The 21,842-nt window shown below is 39.7% G+C and overlaps 1 protein-coding gene and 1 long non-coding RNA gene across 17 annotated transcripts in view; one reads left to right on the forward strand and one right to left on the reverse strand.

Moving 5' to 3' along the window:
• Positions 1–10,078: 10,078 nt before the first annotated feature.
• Positions 10,079–21,842, reverse strand: part of LOC121673010 (pleckstrin homology domain-containing family A member 5-like) — a 102,175-nt gene continuing 90,411 nt past the window's right edge. For 9 of the 16 annotated variants that reach the window (XM_042046008.1, XM_042046007.1, XM_042046011.1 and 6 more), the window contains 5 exons: positions 19,480–19,638; positions 18,163–18,284; positions 17,227–17,372; positions 16,014–16,098; positions 10,079–13,022 (listed from right to left, as the gene is read on the reverse strand). In XM_042046008.1, the coding sequence (XP_041901942.1) occupies positions 13,004–13,022; positions 16,014–16,098; positions 17,227–17,372; positions 18,163–18,284; positions 19,480–19,638 (531 nt within the window). In that variant the 3' untranslated portion in view covers positions 10,079–13,003. Of the gene's footprint in view, positions 13,023–15,993; positions 16,099–17,226; positions 17,373–18,162; positions 18,285–19,479; positions 19,639–21,842 lie in introns of all 16 variants that reach the window. The other 7 variants (XM_042046009.1, XM_042046022.1, XM_042046023.1 and 4 more) reach the window with 1 other exon arrangement.
• Positions 20,291–21,009, forward strand: LOC121673011. The gene is made up of 2 exons (XR_006019112.1): positions 20,291–20,420; positions 20,855–21,009. It is a non-coding gene; the product is annotated as an uncharacterized LOC121673011 (long non-coding RNA).

Below are 21,842 nucleotides of genomic sequence, written 5' to 3' on the forward strand. Positions count from 1 at the left end.
TAGAGTCTTTACTTGCTGTTAATTTGGGGAATTGGTTTTTTCAACATTCTTATGCAAAACAGAGCTGGATTCCAGCTTTAAATGAAGGTGTGTGCCTGAGTACATGTAGAGGGCTGTCACCAGTATGTCCTTTAATTTTCTGCAGGTCACTTGCTGCAGAACCTCACAGTAAAACCAGGGGAAGTCAACCCAGCTGAGGGGGCCATTATGCACAAGCCCACTAGGAAATAAATCCCTTTTTTTCCACTAAAAATATAGATGTGAAGTCAGGAGCAGAGGCCTTTTTGCACACATGGAAATTCTTTTCAAAAACCATAAAAGTAATCAAGATCTTGCATGTTGAAAAACTGGTGTGTAACCATTACAACCAATCAGAAATGCATAATTAATTGAATGCTAATTAAATACAAATCACAGCTTGGAAAGAATACAAGTTTACAGCAGCTTTTCCACATTCTAGGATTACTTTAAAAATCCCCTTCTTCAACTTCTGGTAACTCCCCTTCTTCAACTTGTGGTCGTAAGTACAATATGGGTTTTCCATAGAACAGTTTTAGATTTCTTTAAATGAATGTTTCATAAAATTTAAATGAAAATCCCCTTGCAGAAATCTAGTTATAAAGTTTGTGTGCTTTTTTTTTTTTTCTCTTTTCTTGAAAGAATCTCCTGTCTTTCCAAGATCAAGCTCTTGTGAACACATGTCCTTCCAACCACAGTTCTCAGCTTCCCAGAGCATGCTGTGGTGGGCCCAGCAAGGGGCCCTGAAGATCATTAAGGGAGTGGAGCTTGTCAGACGAGGAGAGGCTGAGATAGCTGGGACTGTTCAGCCCCAAAAAGTGAAGGCTCAGGGGGATCTCATCAAGGTGTAAATATCTGAGAGGGGAAGTAAAGAAAATGGAGCCAGACTTAGTGGTATCTGGTAAGAGCAAGAGTCAATGGTCACAAACTGAGATGCAGAAAATTAATCCTATTTAAACATAAGAAGAAACCTTTTCACTTTCAAGCAGTGGAAAAGGTTGCCCAGAGAGGTTGTGGCATTGCTGTTCATGAAGATATTCAAACCACACCTGGACATGGTCCTGAGCAGCCTGTTCCTGCTGTTGCTGCTTGGAGCAGGGGGCTTGGACTCCGTGATGTCCTGAGGTGCCTTCCAACCTTAACTTTCTGTGATTCTGGAAAACTGAGATATTCCCATGTTACACAGAGACACAGGCACTGCTAAATCTGCAAAGCCAGTAAGTATTTTTCTGGGTTCCCAAATATCACCATACACCCTGGCTTTGCCCCAGCCTGACGTGGGGATGAAAATCATATTCACACCACTCCTGCCTCGCACCAGGCTTTGTAAAGATAGGAAGGGAGTCCTGGTTGGGAGCCCCAGCAGCTGAGTTGAGCTGCCCTGAGTCCCTGCAGGCAGGTTTGGATGCAGCCTGAAAGACTGATGGCTCCATTCAGAATTCCCACAATAGCCCGGATGACAAATGTAGGGTCCTGCTACTTCCCCTGAGATTAGAAATGACAAGCGAGTAAGATTACATGTTTTCCATGATTGCCAGATCTTGGCATGCTAGAGACTTAAGGGAGAGAGGTTATCCTTAAGAGAGGCATTTATCACACGCTCCGGCCAGCCTGGGGCAAGATACTGTCTTGGAGGTGTCAAAGTCCAGATTTCCCAAAAACTTAACAGCTGGACAATTCATCTTCTCTCCCCACTGCTCTGCTTATGTTACAAGAAAAATTGAGGTCATGGAAGTTTATCAAACAGCTAGAGAGATACAGAATTAGTTTATTTAAATAGAATTTAATATTTGGTAGGCTTGAGCACAAGCAAACACACAAATTTCAGAAAAGTTCAGATTTGCATCCAAAGACTTGAATTGCCGTTATTAGGGCATTCACTGAACAGCAGAAGTCACACTCAAATTAATAAAAACTAATTTAACAATTACAAAACCAGCAGGATGACTTCATTGTCATTTGCCACTAATGACAAATGTTTATTACAGATAGTGTATTTGTCTTCTGAGCTATTAAAACACCGTTTCTATTCATAGCTCCTCAAACCTTTCCTGTAAGATGAAGGATCCATCTCGTTCATGGAAAATAAGCCAAGCTTGTAGAAGTACAGCACCCCTCCCTATTCTCAATCAATCAAATCTGAGGGAGAGAGGGAGACTGATGAGAACAACCTACTTTTCTGTGCGTGGCATTCACTGAATGTGAAAAGGGGTTTCAGCAGGACCGAGAAAGTAGCTGTTGTCATGACAGCACTGGGAAGCCCAGGGACTGAAAAGATCTTCATCAGCTCACTGCAGCAATTCTGTGCCAAAGGAACTGTGCTGCCTGTCTGCATGCTGACAACAGAGCCAGGGGAATGCCTGCTTGTCAAACCTCTGTGGTTTTACGCTGCAAACTTCCCCACTCTTGGCCTCTGAAGCTGGAATATAGTTGCAATCTGGCAAAAATGGATCTCTCCTGCCCCCCTCCTCCCCCTTCAGTACTCCCCACACCTTCTGTTTCTCTCTCTGGTGTAATAAGGGCAGCACCCAGCCTTCTTGCACTCCCTTTTGCCACAAAAATGCCATGCTGAAGGCAGTAGTAACCTGTAAAAAACCCTAATCAAATACCAGCACATTCTGCAGTCCAACTCCATCGATGTAATGACTGCCACTCCTGTATCCTCAGTGTGAGAGACCAGCATGTCTGTGTGCTCTGGTGTTTGCCTGGCAGCTCCGGGGCAAGAGGCTGAGGACTTCTGTGGCAGGATCTGCTCCTTGGGGTCATACCCTTGGCAAGGATAGAATGTTACCTGGTCAGCTGTGGCCACTCCAACCCAAGTAAATGCATTGTCTTTCACACTGAGTTAGGCAGCCTGCTGTCTGTGCCAACTGTGCCCCCCTGTAATCACCACAAGCACCAGTGTTGGGAGAACTACGAGACTCTTCCATTCCCAGTGAAGTTTTGTTTTACAGAAATGACTAAAAAATGGTTGCTGCATAGGTGAGATCCTCATAATTTAGACAAGGAAAGAGAAAGTAAGGTCTTTTTGGCTGTGCACATATTGATTGAGTTCTGATGCTGTTTATTTGAAGCAGTGGGAAATGAGAACATTTGGAAACTTGCATTATGCCCCCACTGGTTATCACTGATGGAATGAAAACTGAGATTGAGTGCCTTACACCCAATCTTGCAACAGCCACCTCTATTGCAAACTAAATGACCAGATGTGTGCTCTCAGATGAGTTTTACAAGCTTTGTCTGAAACTTTGGCATCTCTGGTATTGATTGCAAAAATCACATTGACCTCAGTGGGGCCAGACTATCAAACTCAGCCTGAGATCTGGGGAACTGAGGAATTTTGAGGAACTCACAGCAAATCCTGATACCCTGATATTATTGATGGCTGCTAGGAGGTGGGGACTTGGCCCCCACCACACAGGAGAGCCTAAGTTGCACTGTGACCCCTCCATCATTCAGAATTTCAGTAGTTCAGAGGTTCACTCTCTCAGGAAGCCTGGACTACGTGGCAGAATTGGGAGATGTAGATCCTAAATTAGCTCAATGCCCTCATGATGTGCCCTATGGATGCACTGCGTGTCTTCTAATAGGCAAAGCAGCAATTCCCCTCTTCTGAATTCTATTCCCAGCTCAGTTGCTCCCAGATTCTCCAGACAACTGACTGCACAGGGGTGGCCAAAGCATTTTAGCATGTTGTTATGCAGCAATTTATGCATGGTTAGGATATGCATGAGAGTCTCTTTCCCAGGACTGCTCTGAGGTGTAGTTGTTTGTCTTTAAAGCTTCCAGTGAAAGCTGCTGTTAAACCCACACATGGAGTGTTCTCAACAGGGATGGGCCTAACTTTCAATGACATGATGCTTTTGAGTCTAGCCAGTCTTTTAAAACTGCTTTTTGTTCAGTCAAAGTGAACATTATGCACTTAATGATTTTTGCCTAGTGACACATGCAACCTGTGTTCACGAAACAAATACTGCCCAGTACTTTTTCTAGGCAGATCAGTGCCCCAAAACAACATAATACAGAAGTTATAGTAGGAAAAGGAGCACTATATATTCTTAGCAAGCTGTTGCTATAGAGGCCTCCTGTCAGGAGCAGTTTGGCTTTATATTGCATTTAACTGGATAATTTATCAGAACCATCATCTTTGCAGTTGCATTTCTGTCTGGGTTTGGCAACGCTAAGTATTTGTTTCATCTCAGTGAAAAGTGGATTTGGCTATTTAAAGCCTGGAAAACATAGGAAACTCTTTAGGGCAAGGCAAAAAAGAGCTGATTTTACATGTGGTGAATCTTACAATCCATGCCTACATGTCTTCACATAAAACTGGGGACTCTTAAATTGAGGAAACTATTTGATTTAGGTTGTGCTAGTGCATAAGAGGTACAACAAAGAGAGATGTATTATAGAAGTGTAACTCAGGCACTAAAAGCATTAAGGTATCAGCTCTGTAGAGAGCAATGACCTACTTCTGCCTTGTTTCTTCCAAGGAAAATCCTTTGGCACCACTTCAGGCCATGGTTTCTGTTCTCCCTGCTATCTTGAGCACCTGATCTTACACAAAAGTGCCTCAGACATGTTCACATCCCCGTTTCTCAAGCCCAAGTTTCATGTAGAGAGGAAGCAAAGCAGCCAATTAAAAATGGGACTTTACAGAAAAGAAATTTACATTCTCCTCACCATCCTCAAGAAAACATAAATTAAGTGCTGGACCAATGTCCATGAACCACTTGTATTTCAGATTTTTTATAACAGTACAATTTTGGAGGTCTTTTGCATATTAATACAGTCAGATTTTGGGACTTTCTTATATTGCAGTAAGTGGTCTCAGTCCCCCACCTGCACTGTACTATGGTAACTTATTTTGGCATATTGCATGCATATTCATTTCCATGACATGCAACATATTCTCATCAGCTCATGTTCTATAACTCAGTTTATATCATGCTTAACAAAGTATGACAAAATAAATGCTGGTTTAAAAGCCATATAAATATTGAAACACAAAGCATTCGAAAGTTACTCCCCTCCTCCCTTGTCTAATTATACTATTAATAAGCAACATGCAGAATTTCATCTGAGATGTAGGAACCACAAGAGATCAGATTCTTGCACAAATTCTCTCCTGTATCATAATGTTTGCAGTGTGAGTGTGTTTAACTTTAAATCATGCAATCTGTCCACCTGAAATCAAAAGGGCTGTTTCCATCTGGGCCCAGATCTGTTGCATCAACACAAATTCTGCTGCCCTGGTTATGCCCAGCTGCAGGTTAGGCCAAGAACACATTTTCTCTGTTTTGCAGTAATTTGTCTTGTAGTCCCAGTGTAATATGATTGTCCCCTTTTTATCTTTAATCGTTGCTGCGCACCATTAAGCAGCAATACCACGACACTTAAAAGTCACTTTGTCTTTCCATTTGGTGAAGCAACCCCATTTTTTGGGCAAAAGACGGCTCTGAGATGTGGTTGCAGCCTTGCAAAGAAACCTGTTCATGCAAAGTCGTATCAAGAACTTCTTTCATTTAGGTTAAAGGATCAAGTCCTTAACATTTGAAAATACACAATAAACACACAACACTGCATCATTGAGTAGGAAGGTTAATGAAAATACAGCCTGGCATTAACATTAAAAAGGCCCTAAATTTTTCTTCACAGGTAATTAGTTCACACAATGAAATAATCTCCTTTCTTATCCTGGAAACACATGCATAAAACAGCTCCGATAACATCATTTACATACAGGCTGCTGCATCCGCATGTTAATGTCTGGCAGTGAAAAGTTCAGACAAGTTTGTAATCCCCGATTTCCTGCGCGTGCTCAGCTCCCAGATTCCCAGAAGGAAGAGAAAGGGATACTAAATATTACTGAGATGACAGGTCAGCTGCAGTCCGCCACATCTGGACAGCTTGCGCAGTTACAGAGTTTCCCAGACCACGGGGTCTTTGACTGTCCTGGACATTTTTTTAAACTCATCTTGGTATTTGTTTCTTTTGTCCGTCACTTCTGGCCATGGCCATCATCCTAAGCCTATTGTCCTGCCGCCACTCGCTTTGTCCGCGTTGCTCCATCGCGTGGTATTGGGAGTAATCTGCATTCCCATTTAAAGCACTATCATGTCACCCATCAGCGATCGCTCGCTTTCATCCCTTAAAACTCCCACACAATGGCAACCACGCCGTGAGGACAAAGGGGCCAGGCTGAGAGGGAAAAGGAGGGAAGCTGCAGTGGGAAAGCAGCAGCAGCAGCTGCAGCCGGGCTAACTTTGTTCTCATTCTGCGTGAGCACTTGAACTTGCACTGATAACACCCGTGCCCTTCATCTCCTGCTTCCCCATTAACACAACTTATCTGCCCAGGGCAGACACTGGAAGGAAGCCTGGCTGCTTCTGCATCAAGGCCAGCAGGTAATAGCAGTGTTTTTCCAGCCCAAGCCAGCGAGGCCGTGCCTACCTCCAGCTGCAGGAGAAAGGGAGGGCTGCGGGAGGGAAAGCCTCCTCTTGCAGGAATACTGATCGCCAGCAGCACTTTCCGAAACACAAACCCAGCCTGCTGGGCATCCTTAAAATCAACAGCTCCTCAGCAGTTGCTGGAGGAGGCAATCCATTCAACTGCACAGAAATCCGGTTTGCTGCACTCAAAGATGCAGGTACAGCACCCAAGGGTTTGGGAATTGCCTAGAGAGTCTGCAGTGCTTAAGCTTTAACTGGGATTCACTCCTGTACACTGTCATCTTCTTAACAGTTTGGAGGCATCAGCTGTAGAGATCCTAGACTTCACAGACCGCCTATGATTAATTGCCTGAAAACGTTGTAAAAGCTAGGGATTTTGTTCATAGGTGAAATAACTGCAGTGCTCCAGCCTGGAACCAGCCAGCCAGGGAAGGATGGATGGGAATCCGAGTGGAGCACTTCTGTGAAACAGGCATGGCTCAAATTGAGCAAGGCTTTAGAGTCCCACCTTTTACAAACATGACCCAGCTGTGCTCCTTGGGGTCCGCGAGATTTTAATGAGGCAAAAATGATCAAAATGTCATGACCTCTGTTCTTCCTCGTCCTAAAATCTGGATGATGGAAATGGAGTTTAGCTAGGTTATATTTAGCTGATCACACAGAATTGAATAGCTTTAAGATAATGAAATAAAAGTTTTAAAATAAAAGCTGTGAGGTCAGAGAAGTTATCCTCCCAATACTCCAAAGGATCAGCTTATATAAGCAAGTATGATTTTTCCCAATGTTTTAGTCCATGAGTATTGACCAGTTCCTCTTCACTAAGGCAATCTCCTAAATGGCTGAGGCTGGTTCACTAATTTGCAGCTGCTACCTTGGAAACAGTGATCAGGATTTCACACATTATCCAGGCACTTTGTTCTTATTAAAAATATTTATTATTTGTAGGCACAATATACTAGAAACAGCAGTTACAAAATATTATGGGTCTGTTGGCATAGGCTAAGAAAACAGCCAGGAATGTTATTCAAAGGTGAGTTTGGTTTCCAGGCAATTTCCCTGCTCACAAAATGACACTTGCAGCTAGACCTGACCCCTACAAGCTGGCTTCTGTGCAGTTCCAGCGCTTGCACGTGCAAACTCTGAGACATTCTCCAGGTAGCCAAAAACCAAACACAAAATAGCAGCAGTCACCAGCGTCAGAAAACATTCACCAGAAAGTTTAGCCGTCTTTTTTCCCCTCCGCCTAGATGAGACCATTTCAGTGTATAACAACAGTAAGCCCAGCAGCCATTAACAGCTGCTTCCTAGATGGATGAGCATATTAAAAAAAAAAAAGAAAAAAAAAAGAAATAAAAAATCATGCCTCTTTAAAGCTAAAACATCTGAAACAGCCTCCATGTTCTTGCTGACTTGGGAATTTACCAAGAAGAAAGTTGCACAGTATGAAGCAGCCTACTACATGTGTAAGACTCACCAGAAATTCATATTGTGAAGAGGTGATTTATGAGTAGAGTCGCTGAATTTTGCAGCCTTTCTTCCCCCTCAATTGCTTTGAAATGTCCTGTCAATTAATGACAATTTTCTCAAGTAAATTCTTATGAATTTGTTTGTACCTACTAATTCTTCTATTTCTAGTAATGTAACTGTTACTTAGAACTGGTTTTTTTTCTAAATAGAATCCAGTGCTGAAAATAAGGGGGATTCAGATGCAAGTTACTTGGAAATGTTGGGTGTCTCTCATTATATGCTTTGACTCAATCTTTCAGGATGATAAGCACCTGCAGATTTTCATTACTCCAAGCAAGAAACTGATTGCTTGGGTTCAGCTGCTCATGTAGGGACAGACAACAGGGGTGTGGATAAGGCAGTTTTTCTCCACATAAGGAATGCAGAGTATTTTACACACTGGGCTGTAATGGGTTTAAAGATGCAGAAGAGAGCCCAGGATAGCACCAGTCACTTCACTGTGACCATATGACAACAGATGAGGATGAGGTATTTTCCTGAAAGTTTTCATTGACCAAACCTCGAGGCTGTAAGTAAATCTTGCTTGTTCTACATATAAACATGCAGAGTCTGCTTTTTTATCTTTATTTTTTTTAACAGTACTCATTTCACCTTCAAAAGAGCAAGAGGGTGTTTCCATTTTTAGTCTGAAATACTTTGAAGTATTCCCGTTCCACAGAATGGGGATCTGGATAGAATCTGACAAAAAGAAAAAATTAATTCCTTATTTTCAATTTGGTTTCAGTAATAAAGAAGTTAATGATCCCACATCTGGTTTTGTCCAGATATACTCTACAGCAGTCCACTGGAAACAGCACCATTTGCTTATAGCTTTACTTTCATCCCAAACAGAACCTAATCTGTCCTAAATAAGTGTTCTTAAACACATCCCTAGCCAGACTGCCACATGAGGCAATTAGCAACCTCTGTGCTGATGTCACTTACCCAGAGCTGCAATTAAATGTTGCTTGCAGTTTCACCACAGCAGCCAGATAATATTTAGACAGACCTTAAAAACATTTTCTTTGGCATACCACAGAATGAAGAAACACCACAAAAAAAGAAGTACCAAAACCTTCATTCCACAAGTAACATTTGAATGCTGACACATCTGGAACAGCTGGGTAACAAGTTGTGCGTGTCAAGTTCAGAAAGCAGCTGCTTTGAGCCTTCATTTTGGGTCAGGCATTTGTTTGCAGCCACCAGTATATTCCATTTTATTTTGTAGCAGCTTCTTCAGTGTTCCCATATGGACAAGCCAAACAGCTCCTAGGATATACCAGCAAGCATATTTTAGAAGAAATGAAGGCCAGATGTTGCTTTGTTATCTCCATGTGCATCCTTAAAAAAGTTAGATTAAGTTGTTTCAGATATATTATTAATGCCAGGTACAGGCAATTTGTTTATCGGTCGTTTAAATGTCAACTTTCTAAAGGATGGAAAATAACATTTTAACTTAGGATTCAAACTGAAATAAGATTAAACTACCCTAGAATAACTTCAGAAAATAATTATAGCACAATCCAGGATCACAGGGACCAAACAGTATTGTGTAGAGAAGACATGATGAGCCATTTCTGAGATCTGAATGAGTGCTACTTATGGTTTATTAGAAAAGGAAAAATAAAACCCCTCCACCTTATCTTTAAAATATAATGAAAAGTTTGAGGTAAGACTTCCCCAACAGCATCACTAATTAAAGGCCTTCTATTCTGCTGCTTTACTCAACCAGGATACAACTTAAGCCACCAGTCTAAGTCCTAGAGAAGTTAATAAATCTATTACTGACAGTGTAACTCATTAATGTTTTTCATGTATGCACTCCTGGTACATCTAGTGGATCCAATGGGGTGGACAAGAATTCTGTCACAGACTGTCCAATTAATGTGATTTTGATAGAAATGTTTCAATTTTTTTTTCTGATTTCCTGAAAATAGAACCCTATTGGACTCATTTTATGACATGTATTTCTGAGGAAATGTGAACCAAAGACTACTTTTTCCACCTCAGTAACAACATAAACAAGGTTTAGGTTTCAGCTGCCTGGTGAGGTCTTTCCCTTTGAGCCAGTCCACAACATACAAGAACTGCCAAGATACCAACTATAACTTTTTGAGTAATGTCACTTTATTAAGGGACTTAAAAGAATCACATTCTCTAGTAGCCTTGGAACAATGCAAATGGTGAACAAAAGACAAAAATAGATGTAATTGGTTCTGAAAAGCATGAACATCTGTAGAGAATGTGTTGCATTATTCCCAAGGACTCCTGCTTTCGAAAAAAAAGCATGTTCCATATATACAAGTGTCAGTGCAATAGCCAATAAAGCAATCAGTCAGAAATATAAAAATATCCTAGATACAAACTTAAAATAGATGTTTGAAGGCTGACCATATCAGTATTCTGATACTTCTATATCTCAGGAGTATGATCACTGGGATGACTTATTCTGATGAGGTAAGAAACAGTAGATGCTCTGTGATAACACAAAGCCATACATTTATTATGTTTTTTTCCATAAGACAAAAAATAGAGCACCCAATGAAACTCCCAGTCTTTGCAGCAAGTGCCCACAGGAAGTGAAATTATAGTCTATGCTCATTACTACATTCCTGCATCATTCACCTTTGCTGTCTTTGCCAACAGTTCTATCAGCAAAACTTGCTCATTCTCCCTCCCCTTGCCCAGCTCCTGTATAAACTGCACATTCCTCGCAGATACACCAAACCAACAACTGCTTTAGACACAGACAACATCTATAAATGTCCAAAAATCACTTAGTCATTCTTTCCTTTATTGGTTGCGATTCTTTCCTTGGCAGCAAGGGCAGAAAGAGATTGCAAAACTTGACAGCGAACAGCTCTCTGTAGAAGGGTTAGGGAGAGAACAGGGTGTGTCCTATTTGCTTTGCCTCAGGTGTTCAACCAGTGATGCCACTGAACTTAAGCCTTGGCTGGTTGAGCAATAAAAATCACATTCCTCTTTCCTCTGTCTTTTGGATGGAAGGATGCACTAATTTGGGGCTGCTGTTCCAAAAAAAGAGGGCGATGTGGTAACTTTTCAGCTGGATGCTGTCTGCCTGCATCATCATTCATCTTTCCTTCAGCCACCTCTTTCACTGTGACCCTCCCAGCTCTGCTGCTGAATTCTGATCCCTATTTTTTCACTTTTTAGAGAGAATGGCAGAACAACAAGTAGCCAGACAACACACTCTGTGTCTTGTGGCAAAGAGCACCAGGAAGAACCAGCAGCAGAGCTGGGAGTGCAACAGAATCCAACAAACATGAACTCCTACTTGGGGAGGGGGGCAATGGTAGTCATTCCAAACTGTTTGACTGTATCAGGCACTCCTCTATGAAAAAACACAATGAATTATATAGTCTCTAGAACAGCAATATTAACTTGATCAGGATATGATTTGTATGATAAAAAAAGTACAACAGGAGCTGGCAGCTGCCTTCCTGTGAAACTTGCCTTACCACTTATGGCACACACATGCACTGAAGCACACAGCAGTTGCCTGAACATGCAAAAGATTCCTTAGCTTTACATCCTAGATTCAAAAACTGTCCCTGAAATATTTTCATTTCTCATCATTCTTTTCTAAATCTCTTCTGTCTCAGGTAAATTCAGGCAGCTGCGCGAGATGGAACAGCGAAGCTGGTAACATCTGTAGTGTGACAACACTTGACAAATTATTTCAGGTTTTCTTTCAGTTTCTGGAAGATGCTACGCAGATACCAAAGCCTCCAGGAATCATCACACTTCTCTCCTTAACCCCACTGAACTTGGCAATCAGCATTTGCAAATATTGAATTACTGCTCACCACACCCCACTAAGACAGGCTATTACCTCCCATGTAAACAGACAAGGAACGGAGGCACAGAATGACTGAGTATTCCAGTATCACAACACAAGTCTGGGAGAGCCAGGAGCTGAACCTGTATTTCTTGCATCTCAGTCTCAGGTTGTCTGTTTTGTTCTGTGTTGCAGCCTTAATTCTTCCCTGAAGAGGAAGACTGGGATCTCTTAAGAGTCTGTCACTGCTACTCTGGTTGACAGGTGATGTTGCCAATGCGATAGGAATTGTTGCATTCCCCACATCAAAAGGTGGAACACAGTGTGACATCTGTTTGCTGGAAGAAATACTAACCATACAAGTCCTTAAGAACATCAACATTTATTTAATATGATATAAAAGAAATGGGATATGAACATTCGTATTTGAACAATAATAAGTGGCTTCTTATACTTACATCGTATGTGCTCATTGTATAATATATACACAATGAACATAATTACATTTGTACACAAACTAAGTACTGGATTGAAAACCTGCTTATTGCTGTACACACCCTAACCCCATGAAGGAAAAGCCCAGTACCTCAAAATACCTACACTCCATTTTAGTCAAGAAAAAGTAACCACTAACATTAATGTCTATGTTGACAGAAGTGTGGCAGTAACTGCTGACATTGCAACCTGACCAAGAAATCATTACAGCAGAAACAGGACATCTTTTACTAAGCAATAATAAAAATGGCACATTTTAAATATATCTATATGTATATATATATAAAAATTTTACAAATAAATTGTTAAAACAATAAATTGTAATGTTTAAAAAGTGTAAAACAAGGTTTAGTGGTGATATGTAAAATTAACCGGTTTATGCATCTAAAAGAAGCAAAAAAAGTTAACTTATATGATCCATAATTAAAAGAACATTAAACTCTGAAGAATAGCAAATTAAGTTCTGACTGTAGGCTGCACATTAAAAAGAGCCTTTATTTTATGTGCACAGAAATCGTAGCAGCAAGCTGGTATCAGGAGAACAATCTGAAGGTTGCTGAGTGTACACGTGGGCCATTTAAAGCTCTCTTGGAATAAACATTTTCCAGGAAGTGATAAAACGATGCTCTGTGGCCAAAAGCATCAGAACTATGAATTTCATAGATTTAAAATATACTGTACAATATCTTCTCATATTTTCATAGGTCAGGTCCATACATCTCAGGCATGAATTGTTTCAACAGAAGCCATTAGTGCTGAAAGACAGACACAGATTAAGTTACTCTATTTTAGCAACTGAATATTGTCTAAAGAACTCAGGGGATTAAACACAGCAAAGGATTCCTGACCTCATCCTAGCAATGCAGGTGTAGAACATAATAAAGTATCTTAGAAATCAGCTGTTTCCAAAACCTGTTTTCCTGATGAATAATACTGCTGTCAAGATATTTTGACAGCAAGAAGCAAAACCAAGATTTTTTTCAAATTTACACCACTTTGAATGAAAGTCTGTTTACTCTGAGAGTTTTATCCTGTTACACATGGTCACCTCCAAATGCTCTTCACCTAAAACCAGTAATAGTAGCAAAGATCCTAACTGGTCTTAGAAATGACAGGCACATTTTGAAGAGGGATGCAGAACTGTCGAGCTGCTACACTGTACTGGCAACATAGTTCAAGTGCTCCACCCAGAGCTTGCTGTGTTTTGGTAATTGCTGCAAGGACTTCTAGAAATAGTTTTCAACAGTTCATTGGTAAAAATGTTCCTGAGCTTTGAATCCAGGTGCCATATAAAATTTCATTATCCCTCCATTACTCAGTGAAAATGCAATGCTTAAAATCGAACAGTGTTAGTGGTACACACAGAGATTTGTCTCTGCAAAATAAGGACTGTGACAAAAAAGGAGCCTTGTGTTAAGGGGTTTCTCCTTAGTCCTACAATATCCTGTGCCACCAATTTCCTAAGGCAAATCCCTCCCGGCATCGTGCCAAGAGTATCATTTTTCTAATTGACTGTAAAAGCCAAATACAGGTATTACCTCTTCATTCCCTGAAATCTACTATATATTTTCCAGATGCTGCCTGAATCATTTGGTTGCATATGAACAGGGCTGATCCTAGAGCTTGGAAGTTCCCTTTGCCACATAAGACTTCTTGAAAATGAGGGATGCTGAATTCCTTTATGCTAAAAGATGTGCCAGAATCTCTCAGCAAAGCACTGGAAAACTGGAACCACAGCCCCAGAAAGGAAAGGGCAGTAAATAGTGCAGGCAAGCACTATGCTTCATCCATCTCCTCTGTATGCTAAGCCCAGCTCATGGCATGAATTTGTTTCGGAACTCCAAGGAAACAATCAACAGAGGCATCACATGCAGCGATGTGGAGTGTACATGCACATGGTTAGGAGCTTTTTCCAACTCAATCCGAAGACTAAAGAGCCATGAGGGCTGTGTTTGAAGTTCTGGGATCCTTTCCCCAGCACGGTGAGGCATGTGCAAGCAGAGCATCAGATTGACAAGTGCCATCCCAGATGGACCATCCTGTCCCAGCAATTAAAGCCTCTTTAGGGGCTGTAGAGGGTAGGAGTTTCCTGAACACAGGAATGCTCCACCTGCAGTACTGGCTGTGGGGATACACCTCACCAGGGGGCCAAGCCTTGGGCTTTAAGTGATGGGGCAGATCACCAAATGAGCGCCTTCCCTTCTCCAATTTATTTCTATTTTATTTAGCATAAATGCTAAAGAAAATGAATTTGCCAATCTGATCATCTGAGCTGAAAGCAGATTAATGCAATTGGTGATAAATCTCTGGTTGCTCTCCCCGTCCTGACAGGTGCCCTGTGCCTACGGACAGAATCCAGCAGTGCAGTTTCACTTTCATTACTGACCCAAAACTCAGCTGGTGGGGGAATGTTTGTCCTGTTTAAAAAGGAGATGCATGATAAATGTGTGTATATTTACACAGTGAACCTGAAAAGCATTAACACAAATCAGTATTTCCAGAAGAAAAGTCCCACTCATTTTTTTTAAATAGTTCTGTAATAAAAATTTTGAATAAAAGTACATGAATTCAAGCTAAATCTAATCATGCCAGACCACGCCCATCAGGAAGGCAGGAACAGTGTCAGGACTGAATGTGAAGATGGCATTTTCCACTTTCTCAAAAGGAAAAAATAATAAAATAATTTTCCTTTTTTTCTTTTAAACAGATTTTTTTTTTAAAACAGTTTCTTGCCCTTAGTTCATATGCAAAAGCTCTCTGTGATGACTAAGTAGTCTAATTTTGCTAAGATGAAACCTTGGCAATTGAGATTGGTACAGCAAATTTAAAAAAAAGGCATTTTCAGATGTCCTCATGCTAAATGACTGAACGTCTCAATTTTAAATTGTTCTTGATTTTAAAGGTTTCTTAAGTTACATTAGCTATGGCATTTAACATTGCCATTGAAACAAAGCTCATTCTTTGGTAGAAAGCTTATTTAAACAGACATTTCCTGACAACAAAGAAATGTGGATTGATTTAAATGCTGGTAAAGTGCTGAAGCATTCACACTGATATCCTACTAATTTTCTTAAACACTTGTCTAAACAAACACATACTTTATATTTCCATTGCCATTCATTAAGTGGGTAACATCACAGGTAGGAACATGTAAATCTAGCCTAACTCATGCTTTCTAACTTGATTCCTAGAAGCAATCACCCACTACAACAGGAAACAGCAGCTGTGTAGGGCTTTCTTTATAGAAAGAAAAAAAAAAAGTTTTTCAATTGCTGTTTCTATGTCTTAAGCCATAAATTCTTCAGGCCATTAGCCCATTCCCTCCTGTGCATCACTAAGTCTGAGCTCTGGTTGCCCACTTTGCCCATTACCATGACTGAAGCACCAAGACTCATTTGCACCTGTGCAGTGATGCTCATGCCTTAACTCCCTGTTTTGTAACAGCTTAGGCCTCTCGTGTAATTCCAAGGGCTATTACCCTGCCAGTTGTGGAGAACATGCTTGATAAACCAATTAGCCCTTTCTCTTTGTAGCTGGATGGAGAATGCACTCCTTGCAAGCAAATCAATACAGGGATTTGTTTGCTTTCTGGCTGATTTATATTCAACACTGCAGGTAACTCTGTCTTGCTGAGTATCAGCTACAGATGTTTCTCACAAAAATAACAGAATTCAAATACCTGGAAGAATATTAGGAACAGGAGGGGTGGGAAAAAAAAGAACGTACTTCTCTGTAACTATACACACATGAAATGTGATCCTTCTGTGAGCTGTGTCTGTGTGGATGGAGCTGGTGACAAGGACGATTCTGGTGAAGAAGGCAAACTTTTCACTGCAAGTCATACAGCAAAATAAATAAGAGTACAAGTTAGAGAAGCCATAATAAAGATAAGCTTGAAAATCACCATTTTAAGCCATGGTAAATGTAAGTAGGAACAAATGAAAGCTACACAAGTAAGGACTCAAAATCTGATCAGCACAAAAAGCACAACTTCAAGGGAAAGCATAGCTGATCCTTAATCAGGCTTAGAAATAACTAGTAGAACAGCAAACACATGAAAGCTGATGTTTTATGTTGCCAAGAAAGAGAGGGAAAAACAAGTAAAATTTAAGTAGTTGGGATAGGCCCAGACCCACCTTCATATCCCAGCTCAGATTAACTCAGCTTTTTCATTCTGCTGAGCAGTACAAAATGCACATACAAGTTCTGGTTTTGATTATTAAGTCACAGAAAGGATTGCTGACTGCACTACAAAGGTCCAGATCACCTTTTATATCCGTAAGTTGAACCATTTGGCTTGCTTAACCATTCCCATCAGCAAATATCCTAATAATGTCTTGAATTCTGTCTTCTCCCTTCCTCCTCCCCTACTCACTCCAGCCCCCCCTCCCCCTTTTTTTCCTTCATTGCATGCAGTTTTGCTTTATTCCAGTCTTCTCTTCTTGCAGAATAGTCCACCACCAGTCACTGTACTAGACAGGCAGTGTTTCCTGTTTCTTCATCTTTCTTACTCCCCAAAACATGACCAAACTGGGGTCTTTTACTTGCTAGTTTAAAATATTGGAAACTCTCAATGATTCCACAATCCTGGGCATATCTAAGGCCACTCAGCAGCAGGGAGCAATGGTAAAAAAATCTATATATATCCAGGACTGAGATGAAAAAGGAAGGATTTGCTCCAACCAACAACTACAGTATGACTCAATTTCTGGCAATAGTTATTTAAATCCCTGAATTAGCAGCTATAAAAGCTATATTAAAACCTCAAAAAAAAAGGGATTTCTGTAGCTGTCCACTGGGAAACTATTTTTCTCTACGTTATAAAACTGTTCACATGTAGACTAGCTCAGCACTTCCAATTCACAAGGGTTTCAGAGCATCAAAAGACACAATCAAAATGAAATAAAGTTTTACATATGTACTGTGTAAGTTGTGCTTCAGTCAAACTCTTTTCCATACCTGCTGCTGCCTGATTTCCTTTTGAAGACTGTGCTGCTAATTCAAATGAAGACACAATCCCTTCTTCTTCTTGAGCACTAAGTATTTCACTTTCTTCTGAGCTGGTTTTGGGTTTGTGGTTTGCAACTGTGGTCACACTCTGCAAGCTGCTTAATAAAAGCACAGCGTTTAGAACTCGCTCTAACTTAATTTCAGGTGTTAACCACTAAGTATAGGAGCTATAATTTAATTTTCTCCCGTTAATAGAAAAAAGTTGCAACTTGCAAGTCCAGGTAGCATAAATTAAGCAGGCATTTTGAAACCCTTCTACTTTGTATAGCTACACTTTTAAAAAGGCACCTGGAATTAAATTCCTTTCCTTTATATACTCCTGCAGTTTCCTATTGCTGAAGGGTCCTGTGACAAAGTTACGACCTAATGTGAGAACTCACTTAGGACCTGCAGTGCAACTTACACTGAAGTTATGAATCCTTAGAGAGAACTATCCAAGATATAATATCCCTCTAATTCTGCAAGGCTGCAAAGTAGTGAGGTAAAAATTAAAGCAGGAGATGTTGAGTATGATGTTTAGTTTGCTCCTCAGTATCAGCAATAAAGAGCATGCTATGGAAGCACTGGCTGAAGTGTTCATAATGAATTGATGCAAAGCTTGAACTGACATTATTAAACACATTTTGGAGGCCAAAACAAGGATTATGAACGAATTCTGTTTATAACTGGGACAACACTTGAAAATAACCATTGCTTCACCCACCAACTCATCACCTCTTACTGAACTCCGGCAGCACTTAAGCCTCTAGATTTCCCTATATGTAAACCACTCAAAACCATATAAATATACCTTGTCAGTATTTATGGCAGTTGCTTGGTCCATTCAGATAATAAATACAACATGGAAGTTTAAAATAGCCTCTGAACATCTTGTTTGATTTTTACCTTATATCACCATCATGTGTTTCTTCCAATTTATTTTTCTTTTCTGCTTTCTCTTCATTACTCACTTCTTTTGAGTCAGATACAACATGTGCATCTGATAAAAGATCATCAGCTTTGGACAGCTATAAAAAAATTGAAATCATGAAACAAAAGGCTGTAACACACACTAAGTGGCAGATAAGAAATACAGTACCAGGAAACAGTTTTATTAACAGACAAATTTTGCCATCATGTATACTTAGTAACTCAGAATTACATAACTTAAGAAATTTTTATCAATACCATGCAGGTTAATAGAGTTATCCTAAAACTTATACCAGAGTCTATGGGCAGGGCTTGACTTAATAACTTCCAGAACTTATCTGAACTCTTTGGATTGCAGCCTGCCTGTTTTTTCATGCTATCCCTCTCTTCATGATGCCAACAGAGATTCCAGATACTGCAATATTTTGTTGATAAGAATGAATGCTGCTCTTAAAGGTCTCTGATTACATGTGATCAATTTGAGTGTATTACATAATTTTCCTTTTGAAATATTTGCATATTTAACAAAGCAACAGTTAATGATAACTTCTCAATAAGGAAGTGTTTTTAACGGATAACAATTAAATTAGTTATTTGATTTTATACCATTCTCCATCAGATATGTATTTTAAAAAACTAAATATGAAATAGGAAAACAAAAGGAAAAGTGAGGAAAAGGAAAAGTACAAAGTGATTAACTGAGGAATATGGGTATAGAAAAAGAAAAAACCTCTACACAATACTTTAAAAAAAAACCTATAAGCAGGATGTGATTATGTAGAAGCAACTCTAGTAATCCATTCTTCACAGTCAGTCTGGTTCTGCTGAGTGTTAAGGGCACTTCAGTACCAGAAATACCAAGGTAATTCCCTGCCAGGTGAGGTTCAAACTATTTCAAGACAGAAATCAAACCAGTGACAAATACCTAAAAGTACAGGTACTGCCTACTTCCATGTATAATTTGTTGTGCCAGCTTTATTCTGCTTTCTATAAACTATTTGATGCACTACAGCCAACCAAACAAAAATCCAGGGACATTAAATGGCTGTCAAAAATTACACTGGGGTAGGCTAAGCAATGAATATGTCAATGATTATTATTTAAAGACCATATACATGAAAATTCAATGTAATTTTGTGAATCTCTATGGAATACCGTCTATCCAACAATAAGTCTTTATCTTCCAAGCAAAAGGAACTGGCTCATTTTCCCATACTCTGGTGTGTGTGCCTCAAAATACTTTTTTACTGCAAGACAAGCTAACAAACAGTTTAATAAGGAATAGTTCTGTACCTCTTTAGCAAAACTTGAATTATGTTCTTGTTCTCCATCATTTTTCAGTTGTGCTATTTCTTCTCCAGGACTTCCATTATTTTGTTTCAAATTATTTTCTCTACTGGTGCTCTCCAACTCCTTCATGTTACTAGACACTGTATCATCCTTTTTCCGATTCTGTGGAACAAAATTGGTATGTGAACACACTGTTACAGAAGTTATCACAGTCTCAGTTCCGAGCCTTGTGCTGTCCTCTGACTGTGATTAAAAAAAAATACTGGAAAAAACCTTAAGCATACATTGCAATAAGGAAAATGGAAATTGTTAAGGACTTGGAATTTCCTCATTTTTGTACCTTTCAAAACAGTTCAGCCTGTCTAACATTTCTTTGTCTGTAAGATTACTGTACTTTCTGCTCCCCCCTTCTTCTCCAGCATTTCAATGTCACCCTTATCTTCTGAAATTTCATTCATATTTAGCTCAGTCACACACCAGCTTAGCAGCATTCTTACTTGCATTCATAAGTACTGCTCTTTTTATAAAATAGCTTTTTATGGTTTAAGAAAAAAAAAATGATAAAAATCTGCTCTCAGCTCAAAATTCATAGTGCACCTGCATGTACTTCCTCCAATTATCTTGGGTATCCTCCAAGCCTATGGTGTGAAATGATTTAATAGAGGACAACATAATATCTGATAATGGCAGAGGATATTAATTACTTCTTAAAAAAATATATCCATTGCACAGAGAATAAGGTGATATAAAAATTTTGAGGAAGGATGGTAGAGGTGACTTAAGATTGTGAACTGTGAACATTATATTGGCAGAGCAGCAAACCAACCCGAAGGGAGGCTCATCTAAGAACTGGAGCTGAGAAAAATAGGAGCCATGGAAGCAGTAAATCTCAAGGCTGAATTCCTGTGATCTAACACATGCACTCTGTTAAGAGGAAATTCCACGTAAGTCAGTTCATAAATCAATGTCTTTGCTCTCCTAAATTAAAGTATGCACCCCTTATCATACGCTTGTGCCAACAACGATTGCGAAGCAACTTCCTTTTGTATTACGGTAATCACTTCAAAATTACACAGCAGGCCGTTTATAAAATCCTTTCTCCCCTCCAATTCTTAAATAACCAAACCACAGTCGAAAAGACTTCCAGCTGTTAATGCCACTGCACCATTTTTCTAAAAATCAATAGACACAGAAACTATGCTTTTAGAAACAGAAGCTATTACTCAGCATAATACCTCATCCTGGGGCTTTTAGCCAAATAGCATTCTGGAAGAATTTAAGTTGTGATAGAAAAAGTGACTTTGCAACATGGACTATTAGTTAAATATTCAATTCCGAGATCTTCTCACTTACTATATAAATTTCTTATCATCCCCAGAGCCCTGATTTCACAGAGAAGACTGAGGAACATGGTGAAATGAACAGAATTATTTTGAGTTCTGACACAGATTTGGCCCATTCCCTCACTCTGCTGCCCTGTGCTGGCTACCCAGGTACCATGCACAGGACTGCAGCTTCCTCACCTTCAGGTATGAAACAATACCACAGGGAAGAGATAAAGCTTAAACACCTCTGTAAAAACGACTGAACAAAACATCTGCAAAGCTTTGCTTTGCACGACCTCTTCTCTAGAAAGGCAGTGTTAATCACAGAAATATTTGTAGGAACTCCCTTCATACAGCATTCCTGATGTCAGCCCAAATACAGATGCTCTATTGCAAAGGCAAAACTGGAATTCAGAGTCTTCTGGGGATGCAAAGTTCTTGAAGAGAAAGTAACTTTTGTATAGCTCTGTAGCAGCTTACCATGCTGAGAGGGAAAAAACCAACTCAAAATGCAAACCTAAAACATCTTTGGAAATATCTGATTTCCTGACACTGCAATATATTTAATCTGCTTTTGGAAAATCAGATGTTTAAATGCCTACAAAACAAAAAAAGAAGGCATTTCCATACCAGTGGAAAAGCAAATAATTTTTAAAAAGTTAGTAAACAGTGTGGTCTGAAGAAAAAACTATTCCAGAAGATTAAAAACCCAAACAAACCAAAAACCAACCAAAAAATTAACTCCATTACACTACTGGAAAAGAAAACGAATTCTTGATATTAGAAAGTAGTAGGCTGCTTAATATCTGCTATCCTATATCTGGGTTTGGTTCAGCGTTTTGGGGCTTGTTTGTGGGTTTTTAGATATATCTTCAGAATAATATTTCCTGGTTAATGACAAGCAGTTATATCTTCCTCTTCTCTCTCCATCCTTCACCCTTGACTAAACTTCTTAGGCAAACAAACAAGTTTAAGAATGAGTGAAAAAAAAAGTGTGGGTTCTATTGTAACGTATTTATGGGCTTAAACACCACAGCAGAA

This window comes from Corvus kubaryi, unplaced genomic scaffold (genome assembly GCF_017639235.1).
Source record: "Corvus kubaryi isolate FWS band 111438036 unplaced genomic scaffold, C.kubaryi_AGA036_p1.0 65088, whole genome shotgun sequence".
In the NCBI taxonomy this organism is placed as follows: Eukaryota; Metazoa; Chordata; class Aves; order Passeriformes; family Corvidae; genus Corvus; species Corvus kubaryi.